The sequence below is a fragment of the Cnephaeus nilssonii genome, assembly GCF_951640355.1.
Source record: "Cnephaeus nilssonii genome assembly, chromosome: 20".
Taxonomy (NCBI): Eukaryota; Metazoa; Chordata; class Mammalia; order Chiroptera; family Vespertilionidae; genus Cnephaeus; species Cnephaeus nilssonii.
This window is the reverse complement of record NC_137091.1, coordinates 33,983,173-34,008,944: the sequence shown is the minus strand read 5'-3', so window position 1 is coordinate 34,008,944 and position 25,772 is coordinate 33,983,173. Positions and strand designations below refer to the sequence as shown.

Sequence of the window (25,772 nt, the reverse complement as noted above, 5' to 3'; positions counted from 1 at the left end):
CAGGGGCCTAGGGGACATGGCCACCCAGCATTCAGGGTCCTAGGGGACATGGCCACCCGCAGCCAGGGGCCTAGGGGACATGGCCACCCGCAGCCAGGGGCCTAGGGGACATGGCCACCCAGCATTCAGGGGCCTAGGGGACATGGCCACCCGCAGCCAGGGGCCTAGGGGACATTGCCACCTGCAGCCAGGGGCCTAGGGGACATGGCCACCCATAGCCAGGGGCCTAGGAGACATGGCCACCCGGCATTCAGGGGCCTGGCCTCCCCAGCTGGACTGTCCACGCCACAGGACACAGACTGGCTGAGATCCGCTGCCGAGAGCGATGACCGTGTTTTTACCGAAAGCGCCTCCTGCTGGAAGGCTTCCCTCTGTCTCATGGTTGTAGTCACAAGCCTGCAGGCCCCTGGTTGCTAGATGTGGAGGTCTAAAGTTTTTTTCTGACTTGTCCTGGTGCCTCTTGAAGTTTACATGGTCTGTGGTTTAAAAACGGATCTCCTGAATTCAGCTGTTGGCTCCATCACTGATGTTCTGCAAGGTTAATTTCGGAAGAGTTCCTCCTCCACTTGCTATACCGTTCCGCCGATACTTTAGCTCAGTGTTTATTGCTAAACACAGAAGTCAGCCTCAGCCGTGGGGGTGGGAGAAGGAAGGAAGAAGTCCTGGGTGGAGGATTCCATTTCCGTGCAGATGTCCAGCCTGGTGTCTAAGACAAGGTGGCATCTTGCCTGCCTGCGGCACTGAGGCTGCAGAGATTCAGGGGGCAGAGAGGCATGTGCAAGGCTGAGCTGGACCTGTAGTGCCCATGGGTACCCTCTGCCCTATCAAGGGCCAAGGGGTGTGGCCAGTGAGGTGGGGGTACAGGTGGGGCTGGGACATGTGCGTGAAACATACCATCAGAAAGGGCTCAAAGCAGTGCCAGAGGAGCCAGCCAGGCTGCCCCTGCCAAACCCTGGAAGGAGGAGACGGGCAACCCGAAGCCGGAGTGGGGGCAGAAAGCTGAGAGGGAGGGTTGTGTGAGGCTGGGGGCCAGTCTTCGAGGGCGGCCAGCCTGAGGCAGGTGCCCCAGCTCCCTTGATCCTCGTGTTTCTGTCCTGCTGCCTGGGTAACCGTGGTCCTCGTTCCTGACACAGGAGTCCTTCTTTCACTGGGCATTCGGAGTCACTGAGCCGGGCTGCTACGGCGTGATTGACATCGACACCGGGAAGTCGACGCTGTTTGTGCCTAGGCTGCCTGCCAGCCACGCCACCTGGATGGGCAAGTAAGGAGCAGTCTGGGTGATGTCACGGTGCCCACTGACCCCGGCTGGCCAGGGGTGGGGGTGCAGGGCCCTCTTGTGGATTGCAAGGAGGGGAAGAGTAGCAAAGGGTGGGGTGGGGGGGGGTTAGTGGTCAGGCCTGTTGACAGCCTGCTCTGGGCCAGAGCCCTGCACCCTCGGTTGGGAAGGGGTGTCAGCGCCAGAGCCATACTGTGGTCATGTTTGTTTAGAGATCCTGCTTGTTAATCTTAAAGTTCTGGACTCCTGGCTTTGTTAAAGTGCCTGAGGCTTTGGCCTCAGTGGACCAGCACTCCTGCATGGTTCCATGGTGGGTGTGGTGGGAGATGGTTCCAGTTAGAGAGGACAACCTAGGGTCCTTCTCTGAGGCCCATCACTAACAGCAGGGCATTACCGGATGCCTGCTGTGTGCCCGCCTCTTGGCTAAGTGCCGCAGGGCCACGGATGTGTCACCTGCCTCAGCCGGCTCACCTGAGATGGGGTAGCACTGTGTGAGAAGTGCGGGAGCAGAGGCCTGGGCCTTGCTGTGAGACACCCCTCCCCCATCACCCAGGGCACCTGCCAGCTCCAGGGCCCTTGGCCGCACCCACCTCTCTCCGCAGCCATTCCTCTCAGCAGTGGTGCTGCGGCAGAAGCTGTACTTAACCGGGGACACTGGAGGTGATCAGAGGATCCCGCTAAACGGTTACCGCCTTCCAGCGTGCCATTTCTGCCTGGAGAGTGATTATTGTGGGCTAATGTATAAATTGCAGCCTTCACTGCCCCGTGTCCCTGAGCGCTCATTACCAGGTGCGCAGGCCTGTCTGTGGCTGGTTTGAATGACAAGGCACTTGGCTGCTGCAGGAACATGCTCTGTGCCGAGGGCCAGGGCAGGCCCCTCCTGCACGCCTCTGCTTCAGGTGCCGCCCTCCCCCACCGGCCCTTCAGTGCCACCCCCATAGCCTCCTTTGTTGGCCTGGCATGTGCCTCCTCTGCTGCCTTGAGCTGAGGGGTTCGCCTCCTGAGCTGGTAACAGTTCTGCTCTGAGCCCGCTTTGCTTGGCACGATCCCTGGCCCTGGGCCTTCGATTGTGCTGTGAAGACTCAGCTCCCAGCAGAATGGGCAGCACGAGAGAAGCGGGTGGGCTTTTCCTGGCAGTGTGTTCACCTGGCTTGGCCCTGGGGAGGGAGGGAGGGAAGTGGACATGCCCAATCCCATTGGCCTTTGCGGTGGATGGCTGGGCAGCCACTTAAGTTTTGCCCTTTCAGACGTCCCTGGGCAGATGACATAAATGTTTCCCTGCTGTGTAATGCGTTTGGGGGAGGGGGCACTGGAAGGCTGCTGCCTTCTTCCCAGAGGGAGGGGCAGGGGACGGCATGGCTGAGCAGGGCCCAGTGAGAGCCCCTGAGTGGGATGTGGAGGGGGACGTGGAGGAGGCCTCTGAGGTAGACTGCCTGCTTTTACCAGAGCGAGTCTTGTGCCGGCAGAGAAGTGGGCCTCGGGTTTGCCCTGGAGCGGGCTCTCCTCAGTCCATCGGGGCACTCTCCTGCTAGCTCAGCAGACCCAGGCCAGGCCACGCAGGTGCTTCTGGGTAGGTGGCTCTGGCCTCACCGAGCTCTTGCCTCCCCTCGTGTGGTGACCTTTACGGTCGACCTTTATTCCATTCCTGGCTGAATCCCCATGACTGCCTGCTTTAGAGAGGAAATGGGGTTGGCCTGTGCAGGTCCACGGCCTGTCTTGCGGGAAGCTAGCTGACAGCTCAGTGTGGTCGCGGTGGGGCCTCTGATTTCCTATCTGTGGAACGGCGACACGGCCACTGGTGAGGCCCTGTCCCTGGAGATGGTTACGTTTGTGACCCTGAAATGAGGTGGTGAGGATGCCAGGAACGGACCGTTTATAATCTCCAGAAATGGCCACGCCCTGTGGAGAGGTGGAGTCTTTTCCCTCCTGCTTGACTCGGGTCAGGAGCTGGTGGCTGCCTGGATGCGGGATGTGGCAGGGTCACCGTGTGGCCTCTGAAGCCGGACTGTCAAGGGCACTGTGGCTTCTGCCTGGTCCTTGTCGTGGGACCCTTGCCCTGGACGCAGCTGCTGTGCTGAGAGGAAGCCCACACTCGCCCATGTGGAGAGACCATGTGGAGAGGAGCGGAGGCACCTCCCACCAGAGCGGAGATCCACGCCCAGCCCCCGAGTCCTCCTCTGAGGTCCCAGACCCTGTGGAGCCATCGCCTCTCTGGGCTCTGCCATGAGTTCCTGAACGAGGTGCGTGTTTTTGTGCTCCCCCACATGCCAGGTGGTGTGCGCTGAAGCCCTGGTGACTGGGACAGTCTGGGCGAGGAGTTTCCTGATGGGAGCTTAGGTCTGGTCTTCCCAGAGCCCTTCCTGCACCCCGAGGGGATCACAGAGCTGAAGCCTCCGCTCCTCTTGCCAGTGACGCATCCAGGATAAGCCTGTGCCTGGTGGCGCCCATGCCCTCTCAGCCTCCCTGTGGCCCTGCCTCCTCCGTGCCATGTGGGCGTGGACCGTGGTGGAAGGAGGGCCTGACCAGGGTTTCTGTCTGGACGTGGGGAGGGGCTCTGAGTGCATCTCCTCCTCTGTGTGTCTGAATGCTTCTTTACGCAGAAGTCGGGGAGTGCCTGTCCTGGAGGGTGGGCCTCCTTCCAGGGTTGTGGGAGGAGAAACCTGGACCCTGCCTTCCAGTGGGAAGCCTGAGGGAATCTCACCGCAGCCACCAACTGGGGGTCAAGGGCACTTGACTGGAGGGTTTATGCCCAGGACCTGGTTGGTCAGGGGACAGCTGTTAGCAGTTGGCTCCTCCGGAGGGTAATCTTCAGTGATAGAGGAATAATGTTCTGTGTGTGGCCACGGCTGGGTTTCAGAGCCACGGTTACAAGTTCTTTAGTCTGCCAGCTGATTGCGTAGTGCGGACTTAGAGGCTCGGCTGGCCTTTGAGGGTACAAACGTCTGCAGGGTGGGTCCGCCTGTCAGAAAGGCTCCGTGTGCACACTGGGCAGCCAGACGGAGCACGGTGGTCCCAAGGGTGTTGGGCTCCAGTGCCGAGCTCAGCCTTGTCTCCTGCAGGCCTGGCTCCCGTGCTGGCCTTCTCTTCCCCTGCTCTGACCGACTCCTGGTTCTCCTGTCCTGCGCGTTGGGGAGAGAAGGCATGATGGGAACAGGGCACCACGGAGGGCTTGCTTGCTTGGAGCTGGAGTTGGGGAGAGGCCGATCTGATGTGTGGCTGTTCCCAGGTGCTCTCATACTCAGTAGAGCTCGGGAGGAGTGAGGCTGATGGGATTGCCTGGCCTTTGCAATCCAAGCCCAGCAGACGGACATTTGACCTTCAGCTCCTCAGCTTCCTTTTGAGCCTCTATCTGATGGCTTTTGAAAATCCATCTGGCAGATAAAGTTGCCCAGGGAAACAACACCCCCCTCTGCAGATCTGCCACTGCCTGCGTAAACAGCCTGTCCTGTTGTCTGGCCAAGGTGTTGGGGGGCATGTGGGCAGCCTGGTGCTGGGCCTGTTCCTCACCCCAAGCCGTTTTTGGGACAGGAGTGTGGTAGTTTCAAATTTGTTTTTATATGGAGTCTGCTTACACAAGTCTGTGCCTTTCTGATGCAAGAGTGTTCCCATCATTTTTGTCAGAGTCAGGCTTAGTTGACGGCAGCTTTAACTGAAAAGGCAGGAAAAACACCTTGGACAGTGTCAGTACCCGCAGAGGGTGAGTGACTTTGGGCCAAGTCGGGGGACCCTCTTAGAGCCTTTGCAACTTGGTAGTGTTCTGCTCCTGTCCCTGGTTCGAGCTCGCGACAGTGAGCCTGGCTCGGGGTTTGGAGGGAGGAGGGTGTCACCTGACTGAAGGCACTGCCCAGGGGTGGTGTGTGCGAATTCCTCCAGGCCTGAGGCCCTGAGCACTGCTCTTCTGAGATGGGAACGGATATGTGTGTGTGTTTTGTCTGTATGCCTATGTGGTGTGTGTGCATGTATGGTGTGTGGGTGGGTGGTGGTGTGTGTGTGTGTAGTGGGGGTGGTATGTGTGTGTGTGCATGGGGGTTGGGTTGTAGTGGGGTGCGGTGTGTGTGTGCATGGGGATGGGTGTGTGTGTAGTGGGTGTGTGTGTGTGCATGGGGGTGGGGGTGTGTGTAGTGGGGGTGGTGTGCGTGTGCATGGGGGTGTGTGTGTGTGTAGTGGGGTGGGGGTGTGTGTAGTGGGGGTGGTGTGCGTGTGCATGGGGGTGGGTGTGTGTGTAGTGTGGTGAGGTGTGTGTGCATGGGGGTGGGGGTGTGTGTAGTGGGGTGGGGGTGTGTGTAGTGGGGGTGGTGTGCGTGTGCATGGGGGTGTGTGTGTGTGTAGTGGGGTGGGGGTGTGTGTAGTGGGGGTGGTGTGCGTGTGCATGGGGGTGGGTGTGTGTGTAGTGTGGTGAGGTGTGTGTGCATGGGGGTGGGGGTGTGTGTAGTGGGGGTGGTGTGCGTGTGCATGGGGGTGTGTGTGTGTGTAGTGGGGTGGGGGTGTGTGTAGTGGGGGTGGTGTGCGTGTGCATGGGGGTGGGTGTGTGTGTAGTGTGGTGAGGTGTGTGTGCATGGGGGTGGGGGTGTGTGTAGTGGGGTGGGGGTGTGTGTAGTGGGGGTGGTGTGCGTGTGCATGGGGGTGGGTGTGTGTGTAGTGTGGTGAGGTGTGTGTGCATGGGGGTGGGGGTGTGTGTAGTGGGGTGGGGGTGTGTGTAGTGGGGGTGGTGTGTGTGTGCATGGGGGTGTGTGTGTGTGTAGTGGGGTGGGGGTGTGTGTAGTGGGGGTGGTGTGCGTGTGCATGGGGGTGGGTGTGTGTGTAGTGTGGTGAGGTGTGTGTGCATGGGGGTGTGTGTGTGTGTAGTGGGGTGGGGGTGTGTGTAGTGGGGGTGGTGTGCGTGTGCATGGGGGTGTGTGTGTGTGTAGTGGGGTGGGGGTGTGTGTAGTGGGGGTGGTGTGCGTGTGCATGGGGGTGGGTGTGTGTGTAGTGTGGTGAGGTGTGTGTGCATGGGGGTGGGGGTGTGTGTAGTGGGGTGGGGGTGTGTGTAGTGGGGGTGGTGTGCATGTGCATGGGGGTGGGGGTGTGTATAGTGGGGTGGTGTGTGTGCATGGGGGTAGGGTGTGTGTGCACAGGAGTGGAGGCGTGGGGTGAGGGTGGGTGGTGTGTGTATGGTGTGGCATGTGGTTTGGTGTGTATGATGTCTGTAGTGTGTTGTATGTGGTTTTTCTTAGCCACTGCCCCCCACCCTGTACATACACCTGGGTCACAAGGATCAAGGCTGCTTCAGCCTGTCTGGTGGCTTTGCTCTGTCTCTCTTTGTCTTCAAGGCAGAGTGTCGGGCACTGATGGGGGTGCAGGTCTTTGTAAGGAGGGTTGAGGTAGTTCCTCTGGCTCTTACTCCCAGTGGTTTGGGGGAGCCTGGTCCTGGCAGCCTGAGGCCTGGCCAGGGGTTTGCCAGGATCCTCAGTCGGGAGCCTCTCCTTTCCCCGCTTCCCTCCGCCCACTGATCACAGGGGTAGTTTTGGTTAGCTCTCCCCCTGGAGCTTGGGCCCTCCTCCTCCTGGAGCTGATGCTCTCCTCCCGGAGCCTATGCCCTCCTCCCGGAGCCTATGCCCTCCTCCTCCCGGAGCCTATGCCCTCCTCCTCCCGGAGCCTATGCCCTCCTCCTCCCGGAGCCTATGCCCTCCTCCTCCCGGAGCCTATGCCCTCCTCCTCCCGGAGCCTATGCCCTCCTCCTCCCGGAGCCTATGCCCTCCTCCTCCCGGAGCCTATGCCCTCCTCCTCCCGGAGCCTATGCCCTCCTCCTCCCGGAGCCTAGGCCCTCCTCCTCCCGGAGCCTAGGCCCTCCTCCTCCCGGAGCCTAGGCCCTCCTCCTCCCGGAGCCTATGCCCTCCTCCTCCCGGAGCCTATGCCCTCCTCCCGGAGCCTATGCCCTCCTCCTCCCGGAGCCTATGCCCTCCTCCTCCCGGAGCCTAGGCCCTCCTCCTCCCGGAGCCTATGCCCCCCTCCTCCCGGAGCCTATGCCCCCCTCCTCCCGGAGCCTATGCCCCCCTCCTCCCGGAGCCTATGCCCCCCTCCTCCCGGAGCCTATGCCCCCCTCCTCCCGGAGCCTATGCCCTCCTCCTCCCGGAGCCTATGCCCTCCTCCTCCCGGAGCCTATGCCCTCCTCCTCCCGGAGCCTATGCCCTCCTCCTCCCGGAGCCTATGCCCTCCTCCTCCCGGAGCCTATGCCCTCCTCCTCCCGGAGCCTATGCCCTCCTCCCGGAGCCTATGCCCTCCTCCTCCCGGAGCCTATGCCCTCCTCCTCCCGGAGCCTATGCCCTCCTCCTCCCGGAGCCTATGCCCTCCTCCTCCCGGAGCCTAGGCCCTCCTCCTCCCGGAGCCTAGGCCCTCCTCCTCCCGGAGCCTAGGCCCTCCTCCTCCCGGAGCCTATGCCCTCCTCCTCCCGGAGCCTATGCCCTCCTCCTCCCGGAGCCTATGCCCTCCTCCTCCCGGAGCCTATGCCCTCCTCCTCCCGGAGCCTAGGCCCTCCTCCTCCCGGAGCCTATGCCCTCCTCCTCCCGGAGCCTATGCCCTCCTCCTCCCGGAGCCTAGGCCCTCCTCCTCCCGGAGCCTATGCCCTCCTCCTCCCGGAGCCTATGCCCTCCTCCTCCCGGAGCCTAGGCCCTCCTCCTCCCGGAGCCTATGCCCTCCTCCTCCCGGAGCCTAGGCCCTCCTCCTCCCGGAGCCTAGGCCCTCCTCCTCCCGGAGCCTATGCCCTCCTCCTCCCGGAGCCTATGCCCTCCTCCTCCCGGAGCCTATGCCCTCCTCCTCCCGGAGCCTATGCCCTCCTCCTCCCGGAGCCTAGGCCCTCCTCCTGGAGCTGGGGCTCTCCCTGCCCCGCACTCTGAGGAATGCTGCCTGTGGTCCACTCACGGGCATGGTCACCAGGAGCTGGGCACGCATGGCTCTGGAGAGGTCTGCTTTTCTGACAAGCTGATGGGATCTTGAAAAGGTGCTGCCTGCTGATCCAGAGCAGGTGCTCCCTGTGCAGAGGGTAGAGGGAAAGCAGCAGCACTGTCTGCCGCTGAAGGCAGGCTTTGGGCGCTGAGAATTGGTGGTAACTGCTCTAACTTCGAGGTTATTTTTTTATTAACCGCATGCAGGCGGTCAGCTAGCCAGCCAGACCTGCGCTCAGAAATGTCGTTCTCTAGAAGTTGAACCATGGGCATTAATGTCGTCTCCTCCCTGCTGGAGTCCTGCACAGGTGGTGGCACTCGCTGTGTCAGCCTTGATTCTGGGATCTGGGAAAGGCCTCCTGTCCCCTCAGCTGCTGGCAGAGGCCTGCACGGCAGTCCCTGGACACTGGCTGCACCTGGATGCAGGACCTCCTTTGAGCGGGACACTCCTCTCGCCTGCCATTAGAAGGGAGAGTGTCTGTAATGGGCCGGCTTCCCTGCTGAGCCACCCCTTTCTAGTCCAGTTGCTTCTGTTTGGATCTCCCATGTGACAGGATCTGGCATGAGCTGCCTTCTGGACCCAAACCCCAGATAGCAGGGTGCAGGCCCTCAGCGGGCTGATAGCTGCCCAGTGACCTCTCCGGCCAGCTCTGCGGGGCTAGCGTGGACGGGCCACTCCTCCCAACAGCCCCACCGAGCCTTGGCTGCCGAGCCTCCCTTCACCGGCTTGACATGGTAACCTGGCACACTTATTCCTTAGGGTGATATTTAAGTGGTTTTTTACTATAATTAGCTCTAAAGCATGAAAAATAGTACAATTCAAACTTAATTATCTTTGCCCTTTAGAGAAGAATAATGTGCAAAGTGCCAGAGAAGATGCTTGCAGCCTTTAAGGTTGTATTTGTCAAATGGGTCTTCCTGTGGAGTTGGGTGGTTTTGGCTCTTGAAGCCCATGTGCTCTCTGGACTGTGTCCTCCAGCTCTTGAGAAGGACAGAGGGCATCTGGTGGGATGGCACCTGCACTTCCTCCCGGACATCAGGGTGGCAGCGGCAGGCTCTCCCGTGGGCGGGCTGGCCCTTGGTGCTCCTTAGCTTCCGTGGCAAGTGGCATGATTTGTGGCTGGTAGGTGAAGGGTGGACAGTTGAGCGCACAGCCCTGGGGCCACGTACAGATCACACCTGCCATGTGCTCACCTTCCTTTTGCCCCCTCCTTCCCCCACCTACTCTGGTTCCGCATTGTTATGGCCTTGACCTCAGGATGAGTGCACAGAAATGTTCCAAGGTCTCAAGTCTAGGTTTCTGCTGGGGCCTGACCACCAAGACTCCGAGGCAGGGAGGCGGGAACACATTTCCTGGGTGTCCCTCGGCCGAGTGGCTTGGGTGAGCTGGGAGGACTAGGGTCCCCGTTGGGATTGGGGGTGATAAACTCAATGCCCAGGCTAACAGCCTAGGTGCCTGTCTTAGGGAGCGCTGAGGCTGGTCTTGAAAGCAGGTCCTTGGCACTTCCCCAGGCTTTGGGGAGTTTGCTTCTGATGCCTGTCACAGCCGGAGGTGATTAAGTGACTGGGGCCCAGAGGTGGTGTGGGGACTTGCTGAGGACACAGGGTGTTAGTCCTGGGGCTGGGACGGGAGCCAGAGCCGTCAGAGTGGGTGATTGGTGACGCTGCCGATGGCGCGGCCTCTTGCGCTCCTGGCGTGCACTTCAGCACACGTCCGCAGCTCCAGCTCTGCTGAGAGTGCCATTCACCCCTGAGTAGCACGGGTTCAGCCAGCTGTCTGGTAAGCCTGGAGCCGGGGCCTCTGGTGCCCCGGCAAGTGTTTGTCGTCAGTTCCTGCCCTGGCTGCTTTAGGTGGTGCTAATGGAGGTGCCAGGCTTTGGCCACTTAACTTTGAGTCATGTCTCAACTGTGAAAGCTAGTGTGCCTGGACTGTGCAAATTTAATCAACAGTAGGAGCTTGACACCCATTGCCCACTTCAGAGAATCCCAAGGGAAATGAAGCAAGTAGTTTTCAGGGGCCCTGAGCAGCCATTTGCAGCGAGACCACCGTCACCTCGGCCCAGCTTGCTGCGTGTGGCTGTGAGCTCCCTGCTGCTGGTCCCCGAGGCCCACCTGTCTGTCTGTCTCGGGTCCTCACTCTGTGCTTTGTGGCTACGGTCTGGGCTGGGACGCTTGCTTGGGTAGAGAGGGAAGTGGTGCAGGGCTCAGAGAGGGGAGGGATTCTGCTTCATGGGTAGTGATGTCTGAGTGTGTCTCAAAGGCACATGGAGCTCCCTCTTCGAGGTGGCCATCTCCAAGTTCCGAAGTGCCCTCCCTGCCCTGTCCCCTCTGAGCCTGCCCAGCACACTGTGCAGCACCCTGTCATCTGCTCACCCTTGGGAACCCAGGAAGCACAGTCTGAAAGCCATCTGCTGTCTTCCCTTGAGGACTCTTTTGGCTCTAACACTTGGTGGCTAGAATACCATGTGATCCTCGGCAGGACCCGTGCTAATGTGGTGCCTGGGTGTGGGATGGTGCGTGCGTCATTAGACTTGGTTTTCGGCACCCCCCGCCCCCCTCCCTGTCTAGTGCTGCTTCTCGTGAGAGCCTTGTCACAGGCAGTGACAGTGACGCGTCCCCTGACGAAGAGGCTGGGGGTGGCGTGGTGTTTGCCGGGACCTGCCCAGAGCATCTGTGACCAGGAGTCCTCTGTGAGGTGGGCAAGGGCTGCCCAGCCTCCTCTGCTCTGTCTTCTCACTGGCTGCCTTCTCAGGGCTGATGAGTAAGCTTGAACGTTTCTCATCACAGTGAGTGATGCTGATATTGACTTCTCTAAAATGTGAGATCTTTAACTTTCCTTTGAAGAGGCTCTGTGGGGCCTAGGAGGCAGCTTGCTTCAGGCCCCAAAGGGTGGGATGAGCTGCCTGGTGGGCTCTCACTGGCGGTGGAGGGAAAAGCTTGGCAGTTGCTTGTCCCAGGTGGCCAGGGTGCGGACTCGAAGGAGGAGCAGAGGTCGACTGGGTAAGGTTGAGGGGTCAGGTGTGGTTCAGCGGTCACTTTGTGGCCCGGTACTTTGCCCCTGAATCTGTGATGGGCAGATCCACTTGGTGCCAGGTGCCAGTGGACTAGGGATGGGCCAGGGCTTCATAACCTGGGCTTGGGGGCAAGGAGGTGGCCAAACCCTGACCCTGGTGTTCCTTGTTTTTCCCTTTGAGGATCCACTCCAAGGAGCACTTCCAGGAGAAGTATGCTGTGGATAACGTCCAGTACGCAGACGAGGTCAGTAGCAGCAGCCGCCTCCTCTCTGAGCAACTCAGGGCTTCAGTTACCCCTTTGCCCTGGATTCCCTCTCCTCCCACTGCCACAGCCTGGCTGATGTGCAGGATGCCACCACTGGACCGCTAGCCCCTCAGCAGTGCCCTCATTTGGAGAGAGCAGGTGGGAAACACGTACCTCACATCTCCCAGGAGACAGGCCCCTCCTTTGCAGGGCAGTGCCCCTGACTCGGTGGTGGAGCTGAACTGCACGGGGGACGATGTCTCTGACAAAGTCTGATCTATGTGTTCCCCCCCCCCCCGCCCTCCCCTCCCTCCCGGCTTGGCCTGGCCTTCCTGTCACTCCAGCCCACACTGGCACCCTCCCCTGGCTCCTGGGACCAGGTGTGGTCATGGTGGACACTGGTGGTGTTCTGGTCTGTACCCTGCCCTTGTCTGTCTGTATTTGTCACTAAGGCCTGGTTCTTTCCCCTGACTTGACTCTCACACTCTTTGCCTTCCCAGTCAGGGTCCTGTGGGCATCAGAGCTGATTGAGACCCAGGGCTGAAGTCAGCAGCCTGGGCAGCGTCTGGTGAAGAAGGTGACCATGGCACGGGTGAATCATCACCGTGGTGTGATGGTGCCCGACCAGAAGGGCCTCGGTGAAGCAGCGCGGCTCACGTCCGCAGGGCTGTGGGCCTGCTCCGACAGCACTCTGACCGGCTGGATTGTGGAAGGAGGGGGGCTTTTGATGGATCTTTATGTAATGTCATGTGATTTCAATGCCAAATGATCCGGGAGTGACTCCTAGCATCTAAAGAGTCTCTTAATACTCCCGTGACCTGATGTATTGATCTCTTTGGATATAGAATCTAAAATAGTCTGAATATTTATTTGCATGTCCTTATCGAGGTCATTGCCACTTACCTTGTATTTCCAAGTGCTGGAGAGGGAGGGACCTGCTCATCCTGCTCAGTCCTGGATCTCAGCCTGCTCTGATACACCATCCCCTTTGGCAGGTGTGTCCCTCCTGCCTCCATAAACTGCATCTTAACATTACTGCCTTTTGGGAACTTGACCTTCCAGGCTCCTCCATGTGAAACCTGGAGGGGCAGCCTGGGACGGGTCCTGGGACTCGGCCCACCGCGTCGGAGCGTCTCTGTGCCGCAGCCTTCCCAGCTGCCGTCAGGCATCTTATGACTGAGGGGGACTCAGCCTCATTCATGCTGTCATTTCTGAGGAGAAAAGAGATCTGGCCTCCAGACACAGTAAAACAGGAGGTCTTGAGGGCCAGACAGGAAAGCCCGTAATGATAGTGTGGAATCACAGCCCGCAGCCCCGCTCACGGAGTCTGTACTTATGAAGCAGGACCTGACACGAGGGCTTCAGTGGAGTTCAGGGAATGGGCTCTCCTCCAGGCTCAGGCGCCTCACAGAACCATCATCACTGTTGCTGGTTCTCAGTTTGGTGACGCTGTCGCTGCTGTGGTGCCATCGGACACGAGGGCTCATGTTGACCATGAGACAGGTCTTCATCCAGGGTGGCACCTTCGGGCTTCAGTATTGCCAGCTCCTCGTTCCCCTCCCACCCCACCTGTCCCATGGTGGGCCACGGCTCTCACCCCATCACAGGGAGGAGGCCGAGGCCGCGGCTCAGAGACAAGAAGGGCCTCGTCCACGGCCCAACAGCTGGGGCAGCAGACTTGGGATGCGGCCCCAGGACTTTTGGACCCCGAGGCCTGGCCCTTCACCTCTGCATTTGCCCTGTCAGAAATGAGAGGGTGCTGCAGGACACGTCTACAGAGGTGACGCAGGCTGTCAGGTGCCTTTGATTCTCTGGCTCAAAGTGGAGCCTGACAAAATTACAGGCTGCTGGACTGAGACACCTGGGCCGAGGCACTGGAGGCCCCCGGCCTGCTCCACCGCGGAAGGTGACAGGAAGCCTTCTGCTGGGGCTGGGCTGGGCCAGTTCTCCGGTGCTGAGGCCCATGGAACTTTAGGCAGCCTTGGTCTGTGACCAGCCCCAGGCGGGAAGCAGCTAACACTTGTCTCCTGGAAGAGGACAGGAAGGCCCCAGCCCCAGGCGTGACCTGTCACCTGAGAGCGAGTATAGCATGCAGGTGTCTGATGTTGCGAGCCTGGCTGTCTAGTTCCCTTCCTCCCCATGATGACCCTGAGTTTCATTATGGAGAAGGTAGAGCGAATGGTGGTTCCTTTGAGAAGGGGGCGCTTAGGAGAACCCTGAGAGGCTCTTCGAGGCATTGCTGTTGAGGTGCCGTGCAAAGGCTGGTATGCATGATGGGGTGGGAGCTGGCGAGGTGGAGGGCACATGGGACCCTTGTTCTTAATGGCCGTGGGCAGAAGTTGGGAGGCACGAGGGTCACCGGCTGTGATGCAGGCAGGATGGATGTAAGAGAAACCACTGTGGCAGCACAGCGATGGGTGCTGCCTGCCTTTCAGCCTCGGTGTGGCGAGGCATCAGGGAGGGGTGGGGTCTGTGGCGGGACCTCTGGAGAGGCAGCTGCTCTGTGGAACTGCTGGCCCAGCGTTGTTAGATACTCTGATTGTTCAAGAGTAGCTTCAGATAAATCCATATTGTTTGTGATCTTTCCTGATGCTTAAATTTTAGAAGCAAATTCAAAATTTAAATGCATTGCCAGCCAACGTTGTGCACCCCTGTTTCAGACTGCCATGAAAAAGTTCATTCAAGGGCTTAGATTCTTATGTGGTGACGCCCAGATCCCCGGAGCAGTGTGGGCTTTGTGATTGTCCAGCCCCCTTTCCTGGCTCACCCATGAAGAATGGCCTGCAGGGCTGGTTGGAGCTCCGGACATGAGGACATGTGAGGTGTCCCCAGGGAGCCTTTGATTGTCACCAGGGAGGACCCTTGTCCATGGGGCTCTGATGAGATCTGTGTGTGCTGTCCACCTCGACCTGCCAGAGAGGCTGGGCTGCCTGGGAAATCGATGTGGCACTGGTCTGTGAGAGCTGATGGGTCCTTAGTGACCACACTCCATGGAAATGAGGCCCTGTGCTCAGCTAGTGTGGCTCAGTGGTTGAGCATTGACCTATGAATCAGGAGATCATGGCTCGATTCCCAGTCAGGGCACATGCCCAGGTGTGGGCTCAATTCCCAGTGTGGGACTTACAGGAGGCAGCTGATCAGTGATTCTCTCTTATTGATGTTTTTATCTCTCAGTCCCTAAAATCAACAAAAACATATTTTTAAAAAAAGAAAATATATTATTAAAAAAAAGGAAAAGAAATGAGGCCCTGTGTTGATAGAGCTGTGCTGTCCTGTGTGCCCGAGCTGCATTTCAAGCTGGCAACACATAGCCGTGTCATGTCCCCTTAATTGTTGAGGCATGGAATCAGGCTGTGTTGATGAGAGTGTAGCACTAATGGGTCTCCATGGGGAAGGGGAACGGCAGATGGAACTGCTAGGCTGGGGGAGGTTTGGCAGCCGCAGAGGTAACCAGGACCCACTCAAGCAATTGTGATCAATAGAAGAGGTGGCCCTGCCAGGACCAGCAGGCACCCGCCTCCTCTGTGGGCCGAGACTCGCCTGCACGTCGGTGGCAGCACTGAGAGGGCTGCTTTCTCCTCCATCGCTCAGCAGCGCGTCCCGAGTTGTTGCCGAGAGAAAAAGCATCAGCTTGCACATTTGTTATCCTACCCCTTTCTCCCAAGGACAGTAGCACATGCGTCCCCAAGTGCCCGCTGCTCTCGGGTTCTGCTGCTGTAACTGACAGGATGTTCTGTGCTGATGAATGGAGACCCTTCACCAAGGTGACAACACACCCCGGGCTCGAAGCGAGGCTCTCCCTTTTAACGAGCCCCCCTCCAGGAGGGCCTGGGGAGGAGCAGGGACTGCGCCAAGCCGATCCTTTGTGCAGCAGAGGCTCTCTGAGCAGTTGCTGAGTCAACGAGGGGGTGCCAGGGAGATGGAGCCTCAGGCACCGCTGGTGGGAGGTGGTTGGTTCAATCTGGAGGGCGTCTGGCCTTGAGCATCAGAAACCTTGACAAAGTGTATGGCTTTTCACCTAGAAGTCTCACTGGGTCCGATTTGTTGGTTTGTTTTAAGGAAATAAAATGTTTAAGGAATTTATCTAAGGAAATAAAGGCTCATGTACGAGGATGTTCACCAGGGCGTTATTTATCATAGTTAATCCTTAGAAATAATTGGTGTCCAACAGAAGAATGGGTAAGTTATGCCATATCTGGTAAGAGAATATTTCACAGCCATAGGTTTAGCTCTGGGCTCTACTCCTTTTTAACTGGAAACCTGGGCAGGTGATGGGACCTGTAAGCCTTTCTCGTTGGTGAAGTCTGGATGTCTACAGCACCGGCTCATGGCGGTTAAATGAGACGATGTCTCAAGTACCAGCACGGGCCATGACCAAGGGCTCACTGGACGTTCACCGTCCCCGGTGGTAGTGACCGTAAAAACCGCGGGCTTGGAGACTATTTAATGACAGGGAATAAGTGAAGCGTGTAACTTTCGTACGATCCAAATGTCATTGCAGATCTCTGTTTTTATGTGCAGAGATAAAAGGTCTCTGGGGATGGGCTTGTATATGTGTTTTATGTTTTTATAGTTTTCAGTATCTTCCAGGTTTTCTCTGTGAGCCTCTCAGTATTAAAAAGCACATATATACACATGTCAAAACTATCCAAATGTGCACTTTAAATATGTGCAGTGTAGAATATGTCAGTGACAGCTCAGTAAAGCTGTAAAACAACAAACAGCAGATCCTCCTCACTCTCGCCCTGTGTCGGGCACTAAAGCGTGCCGGGTGGGTATGTGGGGAGGGGCAAGGGCTGCAGAGGAGACTGTTCTCTGCCCTGGGGGCTCAGATACAGTGGGGGCTGCAGTAGCCAAGACTCGGAGTGGACTGCGGGGTGGGGGGTCAGGAGAGGAAGAAGGTGCTCCCACCAGGGTGGTTGGCACCTCGGGTTGCAGACATCATGGCTAAGGCAGCATGATGGGCACTTGGCCAAGGGAATGATGACGGTCAGTGGGGCCAGAGAGGAGTCTGAATTGATGAAGTGGCTGAGATGGGGGAAGGCATGGCAGGCAGAGGTGAGAGCCCTAGGAAGGCATGAAGAGAGGAGTTGGCATGGTGTGCTCATTCAAGGGGTTGGGGTAGGAAGCGGAGCAGCACACAGGGGCCTGAGGCCTGAGGGGGCCATGGTGGAAGGATGCAGATCGGGGATGCAGGCCGGGGACTGGGAGAGGATTGGGGATGGCTGACATCCCACAGGCGAGGGGATCAATGAGGGGCAGGAAGGGAAGTGTCTGCCCTGGGACGGGAGGGAGGCTTGTGGGGCCAGTGCCTAGGAGGTTGCCATCCAGGTCTTTCGGGAGGGACCGCTTGTCAGATGCGTGGAGGCACTGGCCTTGGAGGGTGGGCAGGTCTGGCTGCTTGGAGCTCAGAGCCCTCCTGGGGCCTGGAGGCAGGATGGTTGGTATGCGGGGAAGTGTGCCTGGCTTAGGTTTGAATTCCTCTCTGCTACCCTACAGCTGTGTGGCTTTCAGAAGCCCCAGTTTCCTCCTCTGCTGGATGCGGGCAGCAACAGCAGCACCTGCCTTAAGGCTCTGCTCACTGCACCGGGCTGTCATTGAGTAATGGTGGTACATCAGCTCCGTCCCTGCCTTGGCTGCTCTAAAGTGCATTTTTCTTTCTGACCTTTCAGATCGCCAGTGTCCTGACCTCACAGAGTCCCTCTGTCCTCCTCACTTTGGTAAGTGTCCAGGGTCTGGGCAGTGTTTGGGCTCAGGAAGGGGTTTCAGGGAGCCACCTGCCCCTGCAGAGGTCGAGGGTTGAGAAACCGAGAGGAATGGCCCACGGTGATAAGTAGCGACACCTTCTCAGTCTGAACAGCAAGACATGTCCGGGACCACGTCCTCGATTCTCCGGTCTCCCCGGGATGTGCTGGGATGTGAGGCCACTGTGGACAACACACCATCCCCACCCCCAGGGTTAAACCCAGCTAGAGGATGTGTTTGTGTTAGGCTGAACTCCTGGGATTTGTGGATGTAGAATATCAATTTGCTTCCATCCTAGGTCTCCTCTGTTGTTAAAAGGATTTGAAAAACACACCCCCGGTATCTGCTTGTGAGGGCGCTGGGCTGTGGGCCATCAGATTTTGAACGCAGGCACTGAATGACCCATGGCCTGCCACCCCCTCCTGCGGCGGGGCCAGGCTGCCCAGTGACCCCTGGTGCCTTGCAGCCTGTGGGGCGCTCGGGCTGTGAGAGGGCGCAGAGAAGACGGCTGCTTTCTTGTACTTCTTTGACCTTGGGGGGCTGCAGGCACGAAAAGTGTATAGCTCTTCTTTCCTCCCAGAGCGACCCTTCTCTCCTTTGTTTATTGATTTTTACAGAAGTAGTTTTTCTTGGTTACTTTTGGTAGCACTTCCTGGGGTCTCTTTTTCCCGCTCTGCTGTCCTGATGGCTGGGAAGGAAGGTTGTGCTAGATGACTGTGGTCGGATGGTCCAGTGTGTTTTGTTGGAGGGATCCATTAGACACTGACCTGCAGTTTCTGGGGAGGAAATGGCAGTTTGAAATGCCTTGCCTCTCCAGGGATGGCACGTTTCTCTAAATCTTTTGTCTTTGCTCCTGTCCAAGTTCCACTTGGAGTGTCCTGGCAGCGAGGGGAAGGGGAGGACTGTACCAGCGCCTCTGGAAGGGCTGCATTCGACAGTGCTCTTAGCACAGCCAGTGGGGAGCATGCGTGTGCGGGTGTGCATGAGATGGGGCTAGCGTGGGAGAGCAGGTTGGGGTAGAGGGTGGTCTCGGTCCCTGCTCTTCTCGCCCACCCCCTTCAGCTGAGCAGCCTGAACTGGCATCTACAAAGAGCGCCGAAGAGGAGGCCTGTTTTCTCTGCTTTCCAAGATGCTGCAGGAGGAGGGCCTGCCTTGGGTTGGGGTCCAGTTTGGCGTTAACCTGGAATGCAGGGAGGCATGGCTTCCCCAGGCCGGGGTGGAAGCTCCAGGTTCTTCCCCGGTCTGAGCCTGGTTCTGAGCCTGGCTGGAGGAGGCAGGCCCTCCAGTGCAGGCTGTGGGGTGCCGTGCAGCCTTGTGTGACGCATCTGTGTCTCCCTCTCTCCCCAGCGCGGTGTCAACACTGACAGCGGCAGTGTCTGCAGGGAGGCCTCCTTCGAGGGCATCAGCAAGTGAGTCCTGGGGCCCCGGGAACCGCTTCCTCCATCCTCCACAGCTCACATCTTCGCCAGCAGGCCTTTACCAGTCTACAAACGACACGAAACACACAAACAGGAGGATGCCGAAGGGGGTCAGACTGGACACTTGGAGGAAATGCTTAGAAAATCGTTTGCCTAAATTCACTTCAACGTTTACTTTTAAGGAGCAGATGCCCCTTCTCGGTTGAGCTCTGTAGTGAAGGGCAGGCCTGCTGAGTGCCTGGGGAGCCCTGGCCGCAGTGTACGCACAGGCAGGCCCCCACTTGTGCACCTGCTTTCCCTCCGGGATCTGCTCTGAGCTCGTGGTCTTTGTTCTTATCCGCCCTCTTTCCTTACTGCTGGCCTCTAACTTCTCCCAGCGCTGCTGGCAACAACTCCCCCATGTCTCCTGCTGCCCTAGTCCTAGGTCAGGACCCCCTTACCTGCCCTCACGCCTCAGTCGAGCTCCAGGCCTAGCCCCCAAACCCTATTTCTCCTTCTAGGTCTCTCCAGGCAGGCGGGCAGATTTTAGGCACCCAGTGCAGCACCCCACCCTCCTTACCACTCGCACGCTGTGAACACGGAGGGTGCTGGGTCTCTGGGCTGGGGTTGGCTGGCCCTGGGGGGATCTGTGGGGTCTGTGTTGCTAGCCCAAGGCTACAGCAGACAAGCCCTTGTGGGGGGGGTGCACCTGCTCCTCCAGGCTGCTGGGCTGGACAGCTCCCGGTCAGCTCCTGTACCTTGATCACAGCCCCTCCCCCACCACACTGCACCGCTGCGTCCTCTGTCGTCCTTTGGTGGACTGAGGCAGTGACAGAGGAAGTGCCTCATAATTATGTATGAGCCTGCGCCATGGGAATTTGTGTGTATGTGTGATGTAGGGGTGATTAGGAAGGATTATGAGCTCATAAATATGCAAGACTCCCCCTCTCCCCCCACATGAGAGAGATGGGGCAGGGGGAGCAGGTGTCAGGTTTGCTTCTTTTCATCGCTCAAATCTCTGCATCCTCTTGGGAGTTTTCCCAGAGCAGCCATATCTCCCACGCTGGCAGCAATTAGCTCAGCTCGTTGAAATGCTGGCCATGGAGATGCCGCCTTTCCTAGGCCCTTGGAGGGTGTGTGTGTCGCGGGGGCATAACCCGCTGCCGCCTGTCCTAAGGCAGGCCTCCTCTGGTCCCTCCAGCACTGCCAGGGGCCGGTGCTCAGTCCTGCTCACCTGCCTCCATCTACACCAGGGCATGGCTCTGTGGTCCCCTGGGCCGGCCCCCCCAGCCTCTGCTTCATTCTCTGCTTTGCGGGGAGGGCCCTGAGCTAGGCGGAGGGAGCCCTGATGGCCCCTTGCTGGCCAGCTCTGTGACCTTAGCAGAATTGCCCTCTGAGCCTTGGCTCCCCCATGTGAGGCATGCTTGGACCTGTCGGGATAAAATGAGATCCACTCACCTGGAGCCTAGCGTGGAGCTGGTGTTCGGTAAATGGTCACTCGTGAGCAAACCCCAGCAAGTCCCGCTGCCCCTCTGAGCCTCGTCTCAGTCTCTCTGTGCAGTGGGCCAGGTAGGCTTGAGGCTGGCTGATTACAAGACTCCGGGTGTCGGTGAGCTGTGGGGCTTCGGGCTCCTGGTATGTGTCTTGGCTTGTCCTCCAGAGGTTTCTGCTGCAGAGAATGCCTGCTCAGCAGCCCCAGGACAGGTCTGGTGGGTGGTGTGGCCGGCCTGGTTCTTGGGGAGCTCAGGATGTAGCCCCTGAGAGCGGAGCACGGCTGGCTGCTCCCTGAGGTTTCCTGGAGAGAGGGGGTTGGGGTGGAGGCTCACGGCCATCATCGCTGTCGTCCTTACCCCCCTGGGAGTCGTCCGCTGTGAACCCAACCTCTCCCTCCATGAGCAGACCCCAGCCTGTGTTTTCTGTTCCTCCCTGAGTCTCTGCAGCCCCTGCCAAGAGCCCCGAGGATCCTGTGCTTGGTCAGCCCCACCGACACGGTCAGCATTTGGGAGGCTTTTTAGAGAACCAGGGGCTGCTCTAACTTTGCACATTCTCCCCCAGGAACTGGGCTGGTCCCTCTCCAACCTGTGATCCTGTCCAGAGGGGGGCTGACAATGAGGGATTCCTTCCCATACCCATGAGGGGGCTCAGTGTCCTGGCCTGGCTGATGTACTGCATGGGAGAGCCTCCCTGTGTCTGTCTGCTCTGGGGCCCTTTGGCCTCCTGTCCCCTGGGGGCTTGTCCCCTGTGCCTGCCTCTGGGCCTCCCATCGCACGGTGCAGTGTAGTTCCACCCCAGTGCACCTCCATGGGCACTGACCCCGGCCCAGCCTCCGCATCCAGCCGCCCACAGTGCTTTCCCTGCGGTCCCATGTCTTTTCCTGGGGCCTGGGACAGCCCCGCCCCCTGCCTTCCACCCACACTGGCTGTCGGCATCTCGACTCTGCCACCTCCTGGCCTCAGTGCCAGCCTGGGGGAGGCCCTTGTCCTTGAGGGCCGCTGCAGCTCCGCGGAGCTCAGCTGTCTGCCCTCGGCAGCTCCAGCTGTTGGTGGGGATAATTACAGCCTGATTCCTAAGCAGGAGGACTCCTGCTGTTCTCCTGCTTTCTATCAACTGCTCCTATCTCCGGGTGCTTCTCGATGCCCTAATGAAGTGCCTTCTTCCTGGAATTGTGGGGTTTGGCCCTGGTGAACTTTCCTGCAGCACATCCTGATTGACCCGCTTTAGCAGAAGTTCAGGTTTGCCCTCTCAGTTTGTGCTGATGGCCGTCCCAGGCTGCCTTCATCCTTTGGCCTGGGGAGAGGTGGGGACTTGGCAGAACAGTGGTCTCACCGTCCACTTATGCCCAATCCTCTGCGTCCTACTCCAGCTGGGAGAGCAGCCCGTGACCCCTCCAAGGGTGGCTTCTCGGGGTTGGCCGCTTGAGCCTGCCACACTTGGGCTCAGTGTTGGGAGGGCTGTGGGTTTGGTCCCGGGAGGCCTCAGAGCTCCCTCCCCATTCCGAGATCAGGGCCAGGCCTGCTGCCTGCAGCAGGGAGTGTGCCAGGTCTTGCAGTGGTGGGGTTGGTACAGGACCAGGAGCAAGGGGAACAGGGAGCCAGAGATGGGGTAGGGATGGTGGACGTGCACTGGGGTCTCCCCATGGCCTGGGCTCCCTAGACTCAAGGGGTGTGGCTTTGTCCTCCCTGGGGAGCCAGGGGGAAGGGAGAGGTGGGGATGGTCTGCAGGCCTCTGGCAGAGTTTGGGCTCTGGCCCAGGCCCTAGCTCCCATGTATGGCTGGATTGGAGCAGGGACAATTCCCGCAGGAGATGTGGAAGGAGCAGGCTGCTCTGTGGGCTGTGGCCAGAGGATGGGGTCAGGCTCATGGTCAGGTCCTGGGAAGGGCATGGCGGGGCTGGGCAGGGGCTGGGCAGGGGCTGGGTGAGGCGCAGCTGAGATGGAGCGACAGCTCTGCAGTCAGGAGGACATGAGGCTTCTTCCTGTGGGCTTGGGCCACCACAGCTGCCTGAAGGGTTGGCCCTGCAGCCTGGGGGCAAAGTCAGACTTGCGGGTCTGTGTCAGCGCTGAGGAAGTGGACTTTCGAGCTGATTGTTCTGAGAGAGATGCCGACGGCGAAGGGAAAGAGGAGGTCTGTGGGGGCCGAGGTGGCCTTAGCCAAGGGTCACTCGTACATCAAGTTCATATAGCTTAATGGGGAACCTTCCTGACGTGAGAGCTCCCCTGAAACCAGGCAGAGGGTGTGCCCAGGAGCCAGGGGTGGTGTGGGGTGTGAGGTGCAGGGCACTCTGTTTTATACTGTTGCCCAACAGGAATAGGATTGATACTTGACATCAGTTGCTTAGTTAGGATCTATTTATTTCTTATCTTTTGGCATTTACTTAAATTGCCTTGCATATTTGAAGACCATCAGTTACAAATTAATTCCATTTAAATAAGCAGTTAATATGAAATTGCTGGACTTGGGGGCTATTATTTCAGGAATATTAATATTTAAAGATGTGAATTTTAAAAACCACGAATTAAAGGGACATTATTAAAACTTGACAATTACAGCAAAACACTAGTCTGTGGCGTGGGGACCTTGGCTTTCTGGTTACTGTTAACTTGTGTATCAAGTTAGTCTTTGGGATTGGGCTTCTAATTGCGGCCCTTGGAATCTCCATGGGAGAGAGATCCTGCAGGGACAAGAGCCTGCCTCAGTCCTGGGGCGGGGGGGGGGGGGGGGGGGGGGGGACGGGGGGCTCTTCCAGGGCTGGCTTTCCAGGCAAGCCTCACTGTCCTTGGGTTACAAATGGCAGGGAGGAGGCCAGCGGCTGGGGCAGAGGGTGGGCCCACCCTACTCACCCTTCGTCACCCAGCCCACAGGTGGAGCCCACCAGGGAATTAGCCTATGCTGGCCCCCCCCCCCCCCCCCCCCCGGCCTCACCCCTACCCGCTCAGGCACTGGTGAATTTGTGTGTTTTTTTACACAATTACCTGCTCATCATAGAAAATGCTAACTAGCACAGTGCCAAAAGCAAGGAATATCTGAATTTCATAGCCCTGACTTAAAGCCTGTCAACATTGTGGTGAATGTTTTTTGGACTCGTGTGTGTGTGTCTGAGTGTGTTTCTCTGTCTGGGTATTTTGCTTCGGAGTGTGCGTTTGTGCGAGTGTGTGTGTTTCTGTACATGCATCTATTTGGGTATGGATCTTTGTGTGTTAGTCTAAGTGTATGTCTGGGTGTGTGCGTCTGGGCGAGCATCCATGTCTCTTGAGTGTGTGTGCCTGAGTCTGTGTGCATGTACTAGGATGTGTTTGTGTTTGTGAATATACACCTGTGTGCATTTGTGTGTCTCTGAGTGTGTGTCTGTTGTATACACATCTGTGTGTGTCTGTGTGGCCTCTTCTCTATGTGTATACTGCCTTTGTGTGAGTTCATCTTGCCCGTCATGTTATGTGTGTTTGTTTATGGGCTGGGTCACTTTGCTGCTTGGGGGTATGTGTGGATGTGTGTATACGCACGTACATTCTGTGCAGTGAAATTCTACTGGTGCGTTTGGCTATTGAGGGGATAGGCCGTCGTTTTTCCTAATGTCAAAGTGACATTTGGCGAAATGGGAGGCAGAGTCTGTGTTGTCGTCTTGATTTATGTCATCTGCTGCTCTCTCTGTTCTTCACGCTGCAACATGTTGGCTGCCTGTGTTCTCTGATATTTCACAAGTAGGGCTTTGATTCTACAACATTTTGCTTGACTTTGAATAAAGTGTCTTCTGTGCGTGTTAGGAATCCAAAAGCTTTGGCCACTGCCTGCCCATACCCCTTCTCTCCTCTCTCCCCTGTCCCTGAGCACCCTCCTCGGGCTCGGCCAGGGGTGGGTGTGCCAGCCTCACAACATGGCGGTCGATGGTTGTGTTTAAACACCAGTGACGAGGCCGTGGAGAGTCCCTGGTTGGCCACAGCCTGCATGCCCTGTGTGTGATGTCCTGACCCGAGATGTCACAGGGCTGAGGACGCAGGGGCTTGAGGCCTTGCCAGGCGCGCTCCTCTGAGGCCTGTCCTTTATTCCAGGCCAGGCCGTGCTCCCCCAGCTGTCTCCTGATGGCGTGAGCTGCGGATGGCACACCGCGGTGTCAGGGATGTGCCGATCTGATCCTTCTCTCGCCTGAGGTCCCCTTTTCAATTATGTTCATCCCAGCAAAAAACAACTTTTGGCTTTCTAGATTTTTCTTTACTGTATATTTGCTTTTTATTTCATTAATGTCTGTTCTTTTTAATTTTCTTCTCATTTCTTTGGGTTTATTTGTTCTTTAGCTTCTTGAGAAAGAAGAAAGGGACATTCTTGTGATGGGAACTTAGATCATGGTTTTCAGTGTTCTTTTCCACTAAATACATTTAGAGCTGTACATTTTCCTCTAAGCACTGTTTCAGTTGCATCTCACTGGTTATATTTTATGTTTTTATTTTCTAATTCCATTATTTCTCTTTTGAACAGTAGCTTAATTTCCAAACAATTTGGGATTTTATATTCTTTTTGTTACTGGTTTCTAGTTTAATTCTACTGTAGTTGGTAAACATGTTCAGTATTTTAATACTTTGAAGTTTGTTAAAACTTCCAGCATATGATCATTAAGATAAATGTTTCTTGGGTACTTGAAGAGAGCATGTTGTTGGCTGTAGTGCTCTGTATATGTCAATTAAGTCAGGTTGATTAATTGTAATTATTCATATCTTCTGCATCTTCCTTGATTTCTCTGCTTGTTCTATCACCACAAGAGGTATGAGAGAATGTCAAACGGTGCTTTGTGGATTTATTTCTTTTCTCAGTCTGTCAATTTTATAAATGGACTTTATTGAAATAAAATTTACATATAAGATTCATTATGTACATAATTCATAAGTTTAAAAGAACAGCTTTATTAGGATACAATGTACATACATTACAATTGACCTGTTAAAGTATACAATTAAATGGCTTCTGTATATTTACAGTTTGTGCAGTTATCATCACAATCAATTTTAGAATATTTTCATCATCCAAAAAGAAACCCTGTACCCACTAGGAAGTCATTTCCCATTCCCCTAGCAACCACTAATCTACTTTCTGTCTCCATGGATTTGCCTACTCTAGCATTTTATATAAATGGAATTGCACAATATGTGGCCTTCGTATCTGGCTTCTTTCATTTAGCATGTTTTCAAAGTTCATTCATGTTGTAGCATGAATCAGTTTTGCTCATTTTTATAGCTGAAAAAAATATTCTAGTCTATAGACATATACCATATTATGTTTGAATGTTTATCAGTTGATGAACACTTGGTTGCTCCTACCTTTTAGCTGTTAAGAATAATGCTGCTGTGGACATTGATATATAAGTTTTTGTGTGAACATATGCATTCAATTCCCTTGTACATATTCCTAGGAATGGAATTTCTGAGACTTACGGTAACTCTGTTATATTTGTTGAGGAATTGTCAAACTAACTTACATTCCCTCACCGACACTTGTTATTATCTATCTTTTTTATTGTAGCCATGTAAGTGGCTATGCAATAGTATCTCATTATGGTTTTTATTTGTGTTTTCCTGATAGCTAACAGTGAGCATCTTTTCTTGTGCTTATTTACCATATGCATATCTCCTTTAGAGAAATGCCTGTTTAGATCCTTTTCCCGTTTTTAAATTGTGTTGTAATTTTATTA

At 56.7% G+C, this 25,772-nt stretch overlaps 1 protein-coding gene across 1 annotated transcript in view; it reads left to right on the top strand.

Annotated features, from left to right (window-relative positions):
* PEPD (peptidase D) overlaps window positions 1-25,772 on the top strand; it is a 119,130-nt gene that overhangs the window by 11,823 nt on the left and 81,535 nt on the right. The window contains exons 3-6 of the mRNA XM_079799578.1: window positions 1,134-1,261; window positions 11,391-11,454; window positions 17,127-17,174; window positions 18,547-18,608. Of these exons, the coding sequence (XP_079655704.1) occupies window positions 1,134-1,261; window positions 11,391-11,454; window positions 17,127-17,174; window positions 18,547-18,608 (302 nt within the window). The remainder of the gene's footprint in view (window positions 1-1,133; window positions 1,262-11,390; window positions 11,455-17,126; window positions 17,175-18,546; window positions 18,609-25,772) is intronic.